Source organism: Mus musculus, chromosome 15 (assembly GCF_000001635.26).
Source record: "Mus musculus strain C57BL/6J chromosome 15, GRCm38.p6 C57BL/6J".
Taxonomy (NCBI): Eukaryota; Metazoa; Chordata; class Mammalia; order Rodentia; family Muridae; genus Mus; species Mus musculus.
Window position 1 is genome coordinate 8,231,550 of NC_000081.6, and position 12,196 is coordinate 8,243,745.

At 41.8% G+C, this 12,196-nt stretch overlaps 1 protein-coding gene across 16 annotated transcripts in view; it reads left to right on the forward strand.

Moving 5' to 3' along the window:
• Cplane1 (ciliogenesis and planar polarity effector 1) overlaps positions 1 to 12,196 on the forward strand; it is a 102,134-nt gene that overhangs the window by 62,525 nt on the left and 27,413 nt on the right. For 15 of the 16 annotated variants that reach the window (XM_011245335.2, XM_030248797.1, XM_006520001.3 and 12 more), the window contains 3 exons: positions 497 to 551; positions 2,215 to 2,319; positions 10,721 to 10,792. In XM_011245335.2, the coding sequence (XP_011243637.1) occupies positions 497 to 551; positions 2,215 to 2,319; positions 10,721 to 10,792 (232 nt within the window). The remainder of the gene's footprint in view (positions 1 to 496; positions 552 to 2,214; positions 2,320 to 10,720; positions 10,793 to 12,196) is intronic. The other variant, XM_006519999.3, reaches the window with a different exon arrangement.

Here is a 12,196-nt window from a genome sequence, read left to right on the forward strand (position 1 = left end):
AGAGTTATCAGATAGATTTGCTATGTAACCTATATTATAAGTCAAACCTATTTAACCATTCATTCAATTTGGAACAAACATTAAGGAGATACATAATTTATGTGTATGTTCTTAAAGCCATGCTTTTTCATTAAGTCCTCCCATGAGTGTGTCTGGTGGCACTCAGTCAGATGTCTTCTGAGTCCATTAAGGACTTTAGCAGGACAGGGGTATAGTTTGAGCATCAAGTCTACCCTGCTGTGGAGATTTGTACATGGTAATTAGTAAGCTGGTATTAGGTTGGTAATATTATTTTTTTTATTACTTGTGGATTTCATGAACTTTTTATACAGTTGCTTTGACAGAATAAATAACTAGATAGAATAAGCAGTTTTACCTAAAATGATAGGAATTGAATCTATAAGGAATTCAGTCTTTATAGGTATTAGATATATTTTTCAAAAATAATAAATGCCTTTGAGTTATTAATAGATTAATTATTTTGTGCTCCATTTAGGAACAACTAGGACATCATGATTCTCAGCATTTGGATAAATTTGACATTCCTTTTGGTATGTATACAAATGACTAATGTAGTGTCTAAGTTTAGTGTTAAGTTGGCTGTTTAGAAGTAAAGGTAATAAGGCCGGGCATGGTGGTACATAGCTTTGATCCCAGCGCTTGGAAGGCATAGGCAGGTGGATCTCAGGTTTTTCAGGAGTTTCAAGTCTACAATTCAAGATCCTGGTCAGTCAGGGCTACACAGAGAAACCCTGTCTCAGGAATTTTTTTAAAAAAGAAAGAAATTAATATAAAAATAGTATATTAATGTTTTCATGTTCTATTGCTGTGAAGAGATACCATGACCACACAAGTCTTTTGTTTAATTTTTGTTTTTCAAGATAGGGTTTCTCTGTGTATCCCTGCCTGTCCTGGGACTCACTTCATAGACCAGGCTAACATCAAACTCAGAGAGCTTTCTGCCTCTGTCCCTGCCTCCTGAGTGTTGGGGTCAAAGGTGAGCACCACCACTATGTAGCAGTGAAACTCTTACAAGAGAAAGTATTTGATTGGAACAGCTCATTATCATCACAGCAGGAAGCATGAGTGGTACACATGGCTCTGGAACAGTAGCTGAGAGCTATATCCACAAGCAGAGAGAGAGAGACAGAGACAGAGAGACAAAGAAACAAAGACACACACAGAGCTAGTGTGGGCTTTTGAAACCTCAGAGCCTAATCCCAGGGACACATTTCCTCCAACAAGGCCACACCTCCCCAGTTCTTCTAATCCTTTCAAACAGTTCCAGTCCATGGTGACTAAGTATTCAAATATATGAGCCTACGGGGCCATTTTCATTCAAACCACCACAGTAACTTTCCTATTCTGTTTAACAAGGTGGAGGGTCATTGTACTTCATGTTTTATCCAGTAGAGTAATGGTTGATATCAAAGCCTGCTCTAGACCATGCCTAATTTTATGAATCTAGTTTTACTGAAACATAACCTCTCACAGCTTTCTGACCATAACAAAGTAGAGGAGTTCCTACAGAGAAAGTTTTCTAAGCTTTGCAGTAGACTGATGTAGTTAATTAGTATGTCAAATAGAACAAAAAAGGCCTAAATAAGGAAATTATGGGAGAATATGCCCAACGTTGAATTTTTCATAGAACGTACACATATGTTAAAAAACATGAATCCGCTTAGAACAGTGTCACTTGTATGATGCCAGTTTTACACAAGTGTGTAGTACACCAGTGGATGTGTATTGTGCTATACCAAAGAACATTTCTCCATTTATATTAATATTAACCGAACCAAAAACCCCCAAGTTCTGCCTTTTACTTTCCCTGATTACGCAGTAACCAGTCCTAGCCTTCCTTACCTCTCTGGTAGTCCTGCTATGGAAGCCTTATCTGACTGTTCTCAGCTTTATCCATTCAATTCTACTTTCCACGTGTTGGATGGGTGGGTTTCCTACAATAACGATCTCATCACATTGCTCCTACTGGATCTTCATTAGCTAGAGCAGAAGGCTCTAGGTTTCTGGGTGTGACCTATAGTGTCCTCTACAAGTGTGGGTTTGATTCACTGTGTCTTCAAGATGTAGTTTATACAGTACCTCATGTAGACAGTGTACGTGGATAACATCCCGACGCCCACCTCCAGTTACTGTGCTTCCACTGACAACGTTGGCTCTTAGTGATTGCTTTCTGCATTTTGTTTTATATTTAAGAAATGTTAGAAGATGATATTAATACTTCAGCAGGACTGCATTTCATGGCCTCTGTACGAAAGAAAGCAGTGGGAAGTCATGATGCGAGTACAAACACAGACCCAGGTAAATACTTTAAAAGTTAAAAACCTTTATAAATTGCGGCTGGAGGCATAGCTCAGAGGGTAAGAGCAGTTACTGTTCTTCCAGAGAACCAGTTTGGTTCCTAGCATCCATGTCAGGCAGTTCACAAATAACTGTTACTTCAGCTCTAGGGGATCTGATGCAGTCTTCTGCCCTCTGCGGGCATCTATACTTATGCCAGTGCACATACTGACATACACAGATTGTTTTTGTTTGTTGATGCAAACTGCAAGAGGACTTTTATTCCTAGAGCACTCTGGGACTCACAGTTGTACACCATGCAGGGGTAGAGGACTGTGACCCCCCCCAGTAGCTGGGTCAGGGGGTATTTAAAGGAAAAAAAAAAACAAAACACAACTCAAGGGGGTGGGGAGGGCATTGTTGGAAAATACCAAAAATACCAGTTAAGAGTCACAAGGAAGTGGAAAGACAGTTTTCTATAAGCCTCTAACAATAGCACATTTGCATAGCGGGTTCCAGCAAAGGTCAGGGTGGGTCAGGGTGACTTTCTTTGAATGAAAACTCCCTGAACACAGGAAGTAGGTGGGTGGAGGAATGTAGCTATCTGTTTTATGATTAGCATGCCTTGGAGCATTGAGTCACAAAAGTCACATTCTCAAGCCTGGGCCTAAAGGCCTAGAATTGTTTTTATGTCTCACTTTTTCATTCCCCACTTCTACTTGTTAGTAGTTCTAATCTTGGAACTAGACACTATCTTCTCCCTGGCACACTTGATCCTTTAGGGCATGGTACTGTTGTCTGAAAACTAAAAGCTGCACTGTACTAAGTCTTGTTCTCTAACACACATGGACCTATAATTAAAAGCAGAAGCAAAATCAAAAGGGGTCCCATAAGGGTAGAAAGTAGGGTGGTGAAGAGTGCAAGATAAGGGCCTTTCCAAGGTTTTCTGCACGGTGGCATCTAATGTAGACTGAATCTCTAACTTGGAAGCAATGTGAGGCTTGCAGGTCTTCTTCTTTTTTTTTTTTTTTTTTTTTTTTTTAAAGATTTATTTATTTATTATATGTAAGTACATTGTAGCTGTCTTCAGACACACCAGAAGAGGGAGTCAGATCTCGTTACGGATGGTTGTGAGCCACCATGTGGTTGCTGGGATTTGAACTCTGGACCTTCGGAAGAGCAGTCGGGTGCTCTAACCCACTGAGCCATCTCACCAGCCCGCAGGTCTTCTTCTTTTGAGTAGGCCTTCTGGAGCTGCTTCCACACTCACTGTCTCACCCACTCAAGCGCCTTTAGCCTAGAGAACAAAGGCTGGGAAAGCAGCATTGTTAGCACTATGTACAGAGGCTATTTTTGCCAGTGGAGGGGGCCCCCCGTAGAGTAACTTATAGGGGGTCAGCCCAAACTTGACCAGGGGTGTTTCTAACCCTGAAGAGCACAAAGGGTAGGAGAGCTATCCAATCATTAGCGCCAGTCTCTGCTGTGAATTTGGTAAGGGTCTCTTTAATGATCCTATTCATCCTCTCTACCTGTTCTGAGCTTTGGGGCCTGTTCAATTAATCCCCAATATCTTGGCTAGCCCCTGACTTACCTGGGCAACAAAGGCAGATCCATTATCAGACCCGATTACCTTGGGTATCCCAAACCTCAGGAGATTTCTTCTGGGATCTTCTTGGCCATCACATTGGCTGTCTCAGTCCTGGTGGGAAAAGCTTCTACCCAGCCTGAAAAGGTGTCTATAAACACTAATAAGTACTTGTTGCCATATCTAGCTAGCTTAGATTCTGTAAAATCTACCTTTTAGTAGGCCCCAGGCAGGTCACCCCAAGCCTCTTCTCAGGAGTATACATGTAGTGTCTTGTATTAGTCATAGCACAGGCCTTGCAGCTTTTGACTATTTCTTCTGCCAAGTCAGAGAGTCCTATAACATAGGACCTGACCACACCTTTTAATTTCTTGGCCCCCAAGTGGGTCAAGTAATTTAAGTTGGTAACATACTTGTGTCCTTCTTCCCGTGGGAGAACTACTTTTTCCTTCTTCTGTTTTTACTATCCCATACGAGGTTTCCTTTAACAGTCCTAATTTGTCCATAACTTGATAGTCCTCGAGGGTGTATCTAAAGCTGGTCTCTCTGACATCATAATAATCTTTAGGCTCCTTGACTGCCAGGATCATTGCTCCTTGGGCCGCCTGTTTGGCAGTTAGGTCAGCCATCTGATTCCCTTTAGCCACAGCATCTCGAGTTTTCTGGTGTCCTGGACAATGTATAATGGCCACCTTTTTGGCAAGTGTATGGCCTCGAGGAGGATCAAAATTTTCTCTTTATTTTTTATGTCTTTCCCTGAAGATGTCAACAGCCTTCTTTGTCTCTATATTGCTCCGTGCAGTGGCAAAAGCATACCTGCTGTCAGTGTAGATGTTGATAGACTTCCCCTTTGCCATTCGTAGAGCTTGTATCAAAGCCACAAGTTCGGCTTTCTGGGCCAACATCCCTTCAGGGAGGCTGCTGGCCCAGATCACTTGCTTTCTGTCCACCACTGCTGCCCCTGCCTTCTGCTTACCTTCAACCACTAAGTTACTGCCATCCGTGTACTAGCTCGGACTCCCAGGCCAAGGCTGATCCTTCAGATCATTTTGAGTTCCATTTTCTTCTGCAAGAATGTCAGCGCAGTGATGAGTAGGTGAAGGGTCATCAGTCTCGGGCAGTAGGGTAGCGGGATTGAGAAGAGCAGGGGGAGTGAAGGTCACTCATTCAGTCAACAAAGCTCAGATAATGTGTCATTCGAGCGTTGGTCATCCATCGGTCAGGGGGCTATCAGATAATGCTTTCAGGAGCGTGGGGTGCCACTACTGTTATTTGCTGTCCCAGAGTGAGCTTATCCGCATCTTTGACAAGTAGAGCTATGGCAGCAATAGCTTTCAGGCAAGAAAACCACCTGCTGGCAACAGGGTCTAATTTCATCAAAGGCTTTCTGGTGATCTGGGGTCCACACAAATACCTCCCCTTCGTTGGTTAGGGGGTACAACGGGGCAGCTAAGGTTGCAGACCCAAGTATCCAAAGCCTGCAGAAGCCAGCGGTACCCAAGAATTCTCTTACTTGCCTTGGTGTAGTTGGGGTGGGGATCTGAGTTACAGTCTTTTTTTTCTGGCTTCCTTTAGCCACTGCTTCCGGTCTCGAAGGGTGTATCCCAAATAAGTAACTTCAGTCTGACACAGCTGAGCCTTTTTAGCTGAGGCTCGGTACCCCAACTCACCTAATTCTGTTAAGCACATTGGTCTTCTGTTGCCCAGGTTCCCTATCTGTCTAGGTCCTGTCTTTTTTCTTTATCTCCTACCACTTCGGCGAAAATTCTAGTCAAATTTCTCTCTTGTCTACGATCCCTCCTGTTCTCTTTCTTTTCTTCTGCCTCCCACCTCTCTCTTTCTTCTGCCTCCCACCTCCCCCCTCACATAATACACCTTCTCTGCCTCTTTCACTAGATCACGTAACTGTCTACCTCTTGTAATACACCTTCTCTTACCTTAGCGAAATTAGTGGGCCATTTTGAGGTGCCTAGGAGACCAGAGCCTGGCGATAGGATTTCAAGCTCTCCCTACCTTTAGCCATGTTGTAGTCCCAACTGGGGCGAGTCAAAGGGAATCCCATGTCCATCTCATTTTGTAGCTGTGTAGGCTGCCTGTCGGCTCCCGGGATATTTTTTCTAGCCTCTAATAGAATTCTCTCTCGCTCTTTATCTGCAGCAACTGCTGACAATCATCCCAAGTAGGCTGATGAGAGAACATAAGGGACTCCACCAACCCTGTGAGGCGTTGGGGATCCTCTGAGAAAGGAGCAGGGGGTGGTTAGTTTTCCAGTTATAAAGATCAGCAGAGGAAAATGGCCAATACTGAAGGGGTTGAAGGTTGGACGGGTCCACTGGAGTCCATCCGGACTCTGAGCTCTGCAGCTCAGTGTACCTGCAGCGGGTCTGCTTCTCGCCGCCCCAAGTGGGGTGGCAGTTGAGGCTGTGGATAAGAGGGAGGTAGTGGACTAGGCCACTCAGGAGGCTTCTCAGTCTCGGGATAGATTTTGGAGAAGCCCTTGGGTTAGCTGGTGGCTCTGATTCAGGAGAAGCCTTCACTTTTGATTTCTCTTGTAACACCAGAGCACAACCACAATTTTGGGAAGCAAAACCCAATTTTAACACTGTAAACAATCCATTTTCTTTAAAAATCAACACCAAAAACATTACTTGCTACAAAGTTTGGCTGCTTGTTCCTGCACACAAATGCAAGAAGGTGCAGCCCCCAATACCTCAAAGAGACACTGCCCTAAATCCTATCTTTTATAAGTCTGGTTTCTAGGTAAGAATTACATAGAATACTACCCAATTCAGGCGTATCTTTAGAGATCTGTTTCCACGGGTTGTCTCATGCTGCATGTTGTAGTTTTAAATTACTCCAACCCAGAGTTACCAGTTTTAAGCCAACTTTCTGTTACCAATGTTACAAATTTTTATTCATAACCAATACCTTATGAGCCAATAATCTATAACCAAGACATATAAAACATACTTATACCTTTAAAACCATTCAGAAACAAAAATGAAATGGCTGCAGACATTTGCTTATTTAAACCAAACAAAATTCTTAATTTTTTCTAGCTGTAATTTCAAGAGAGGAGCTCCTTGTTACCTGATGAATCCAATAATCACAAGCACAGAGATTTTGTAGGAAAAACAGCCATCAGTTCCCTTACCATAGAACTTGAGAAGCTGCTGGTCCCTTTAAGAGCAGTGTTTACAATCAGCTCCTAGCAGGGCTTCTCCAGCCACACTAGACTTCTCACTACAGGTGTAGGGCTCCAAAGATCAATTGATACTATTTACTTTTTCTTTTTCTCTCTCACCAAATAGTCGGAGAATACTGCTTTTCTCAAACCCCTTCTCTCATGTGTAAACTATCTCTAGTCAGGGTACAAAGTACAAATTACCTTCGCTTCTCTAGATTTTCACATAGCTCTAAACACATACACAAAAACACACAAAACAGAAACCAACAGATCCAGACACACATGACCCTTTCGTGTCCTCCACAAGCAGGCAAAAGAATTAGACGACTTCAGAGGGGGACGCTACCACTTCAACAACAGAACTCAGTCCATCTGACCAATCTCCAGAGACTACCATGCGTTCCTGGCTCTTCCCACTTCCCAGGGCATCCCCCAGGGTGGCAGCCTGTGGTCCTCCTAGCATGTCTGCCAACCATAGTCCTCCAGTCCTTACGGCCTGAGAGGACAGCTGCAAATACAAAGTACTCGTTTCAGAAAACCCCATCGTCTACAAACAATGTCGTCCACTTCCACTGGGACAACCAAAACCAGAGAAACCAAACTCAGGCAGATCCAAACTCAGGCTGATCAGAATAAACTCAGGCGGATCAGAATCTAAAACTCAGGCAGATCCAAACTCAGGCTGCGCCATGCTTCAGAAACAAAGGATGAGACACAGACAAACAACCCAACACAACAAGCGCACATTCCTTTCAGAAAACAGAGACACCAGCCAACACGCACACATTCCAGAGGGGATCCCCATACCTCCAAGTGGGTTCTCGGGTGTGAGGTGTGGCCGTGTTTCCCAGCCAATGCACCAAATGAAAGACCCACAATGTGAGGACTCCCCCACGTTCTGACTCAGGAGAGGTGACACCTCAAATCACTCATGAGAAACAGTCTTGATGCAAACTGCAAGAGGGCTTTTATTCCAAGAGCGCTCTGGGACCCACAGTTGTACACCATGCAGGGGTAGAGGACAGTGGGCCCACAGATTGTTTTTTATATTGATTATCTCATTTATTCATGATGAAACATATCCATCCAATTTTTTTATTACTTTTTTTTTTTTGCTTGTTTGTTTTCGAGATAGGGTTTCTCTGTGTAGCCTTGGCTCTCCTGAAACTCACTTTGTAGACCAGGCTGGCCTCGAAATCAGAAATCCACCCTCTTCTGCCTCCCAAGTGCTGAGATGAAAGGCGTGCGCCACCACTGCCTGGCTACTTTTATTTATTTATTTATTTATTTATTTATTATTTACATTTCAAAAAAGATTTTCCTTTATTTAAACACATTTACAGCATGCAGGTTAACTTAAAATTATATGTCGTTTTCCCAAACCAACTATGTTTAAATGTAACCCTAAACACTGAAAATAAAACAACATATTCCACAGGTAGACTTAGACTCTCTTCTGTTACCTCAAATCAAACTGAGAATTGCAAATAAATTTAGTTATGCATAGTATTTAGTTTCCTTAAATTAGGCAAATAATTTAATTGATCACCATGAATAAATACTATTCTTATTTCATTGAGTTTCTCTTCTGAACCAATTGCCAATACTACTCAGAGGAACATTAATATATCCAGTCACAAAAAAAAACCCACTGCAAATTAAAATATTTTCAATATTTTAGGTGATTAAAAATGTCCATTTTGTGTGAATGCTATATTTAATGGCCTATCATTGCAAAAAAGAGTTCAGTTCACTGAATAGAAATTTGTGAAATTCTTAGTATACTTTATGAAAGTTTTACAATCCAGTCATCACCCCCCCTCCTGGTCCACCCTCTGACAATTCCTCATCCCATCCCTCCCCCTCATCTCCAAGAGGATGTCCCCATGCCCACCCCCACCCCACCAGACCTCCCCACTCCCTTGGAGCCTCAGGTCTCTGGAGGGTTAGGTGCATCTTCTCTGACTGAGGTCAGACCAGGCAGTCTTCTGCTCTATATGTGTCGGGGGTCTTGTACCAGCTAGTAACATACACATAATTTTTTAAAAACTACATCTTTAAAAAGTTTGCTAAGGTATTTATACTTTCTCATTAAGACAGTGATTTAAAAGGAATTTAAAATTATGTGATATTAGATATTTACCTTGAGTTATTCTCCTAGGGAAGATTCGAAATAGGGGAGGGAGGATAGGAGGAGAGAGGAGGGAGAGAGGCTGTTACTGGGATGTAGAGTGAATAAATTAATTAACGAAAAGGAAATGGCATTTATAATAACTTGAGCTTGAAATTTAAATGAAACATAGAGGTTTTTTTTGTTGTTGAAAACTAACGTGTTACAGATTTCAAGTAGGTACAAATAATGTTGTGAATTAGACCCCTGGGCCATGAGCCTCTTTCACTGGGATTATAGCTCTGGAGTGAGAGGCCCTGGGTTCCAGCTGGGGAAGCAGGCATGAGAAGAAGGCTAGATTGTGGTCAGTCTTAGAGCAAATGACCATGAGGAGGAGGGGATAGAACCTTTCAAGTACTCATGGCATCTCCTCTGACTCTGTGTCCTTATGAAATGCTTAAGTACTCACTGGTCTAATTTAGCAAGCTATGACACATATGACACATATGACACATATGAGCTCCTGCATTCGCATGGCCAGGTAAGGGGCACAGTGAAAGAGTTCTGTGATATCTCTGAGCCCCTGGCCCTGGGTACTCCTGTAGCCCTTGCTTTTCCCTGAAAGCGTAACTGTCATGTCCCAGGGTTGGTTTCTCCAGTTACCTTAGACATCCTCCTAATGTATCATAACGTGCTGTTCCTTTGTACTGAATCGCATCTCAGTACACTTGCAGCGACGTCGAAAGTGATGCGAGTGTTGCTCAATAAAATCGATGCTAACTAAGAAGTGATGTTTAAATACTTTATATTATGTAATAATCCTCACTGTGTTGTTACATAATTGTTTAAGTCTAAGAAAATTGGATGGCATGGGACATGTTATAGCCACCTCATGTCTGAAATTACCATTGGGTGCATTTCTTTTGATTTCTACTTACATTATACATTCTCTTCTATTGACAGAGTATTTTATAAGCATATTCCTTTTTCTAATATTTAGCTAGCTTCTGATTGTTCAGTGCATCGATATGTTGGGCAGTTTTTAGAGCTGTTTTCTTTCCTGCCAGGGTCTCATTATATGGCTCTGGCCTAGAGCTGGCTGTGTAGACCCAGATGGTCTTGCACTCACAGAGACTCATGCCCCTCTGCTCCTGAGTTCTGGGGTTAAAAGCATGCACCACGGCTTGTGGCTTGTCTTTGCTTTTTTAAGGATTAGGATATTTCTCTAGCATAGTGGCTCACGCTTTTAAACCCAGCACTCAGAAGGGACGTGCAGGGGATCTCTGCGTCTGAGGCTGGCCTGGGCACCTTTACAAGTTCCAGGTCAGCCAGGGTTAGGGAGTAAGACCATGCTCAGAGTTAAGTAAAATGAAATCTATAGTCATGTTGCTTAAAAATTACATTAAGCTGGCTACCTATTTTCTCAGCACCTTATATATAGATGAGCTAATTATCTGGATTTTTTTATTTAATGTTCCTGTTTGTAAAATTCTTTTCCTCTTTTTTCTTTTTTCCTCATATATCTGAATTTAAACACAAGATAAGGAAGGTCCTTCCCAAAAAGCTGATTCAGAAAGTAGTAAAAACCCACAAGCCACGGCTGCAAGCTCAGGTGAGTGCTTTGTTCTCTGAGGGTAGGGTCACTTAAAAAAGTTATGTCCTCATTAATGCTCACTCTCCCTTACAAAAGCAGTTTAACCGAGGAAAAGTGGCTTCATAGAGATAGGTTGACAATGTAAATAATTTTTGCTTTATTTTTTTCTTTGTTTTTTTAAAGATAATCTGTCATTAAATTCCATCTTTATTAGCAGTTTTTCAGTAAAGCCAATATGTCCAGTTTCATTTTACATATGAATTTAAAGTAATACTTTATTAAAAAATAAATGCTAGAAAAGGATATGTGAGTTCTAGAACAAAGCACAGAGCTCAACTGTCTGCTTACCTCTGTAGTGGTAACCCTCTTTATTTACTGTTGAATAAGAAGCAAATAGCTAGTGAAAATCAGATGTTAAAACATTTTAACTATAAAAGTTAGCAGTGAGTCCTATGTAAGTATGAATTATATCTCAGCGAAAATAAACTATTGCAAGTTTTTAAAATACAGCTAATATTTATGTTTCTCTTAAGTAAAATAACTAATATATTTAAAATAGAAATAGGAAATTATATTCTTTACAATTTTCATAGCTTATTGTTCATGGATGTTATTCATAAAAGTAGTTTTTGTCTTTGATTATAAATTGTCCTATAACTTCTAAAATTCTAAGATTAGAATTACTTAGTAGAAGAAGAGGGGAATGAAAGGAAATAAAACTTAAGACATGTGATTCATGTAATTTATGTCAAATAGCCCAAAGAGTTGTTTGTGAGCTTTGAAACCTGGGGCTGAGAACATAGCAGAACAGGCCAGGACATGCCTGGGCAGGCCCATCGTCACATGTCCTGACTGGCCTAGTGCCTCCCTATCTCCCGCCCTTCTGACAGTCTGTTAATGTTTAAATGGACCAATCATGTGAAACCGCGCCAATTCCTCCCCCAGCCCCACCCCTTTTCTATAAAAGTCCCTAGCTTCCAAGCCTCGGGGTCGAAACCACTGTCTCCTGTGTGAGATACGTTTCGAACCGGAGCTCCGCCATTATGGCTCCACCATGTGGTCGACACCTCTGTCTCCTGTGGGAGATATGTGTCGGCCCGGAACTCCGTCATTAAACTACCTCATGCTTTTACAACAACAACAGCAACAAAAAAAAAAAAATTGTCCTATAGAAAATCACCCTTAGACTAGAATTTTTTTTTTTTTTCTGAGCTAAGGTTTCTCTGTCCAACCCTCACTGACCTGGAACTCACTTTGTAGACCAGGCTGGCCTTGAACTCACAGAGATCCACCTTCATCTGCCTCCTGAGTGCGAGGCTTAAAGGTGTGCACCACTACCACCTGGCAGGTCAATTTTCTTTAATCTATTTAGGTTTGTAAGAAATATACATTTTATGTTGTTTGCTGCAAATGTATTCTTAG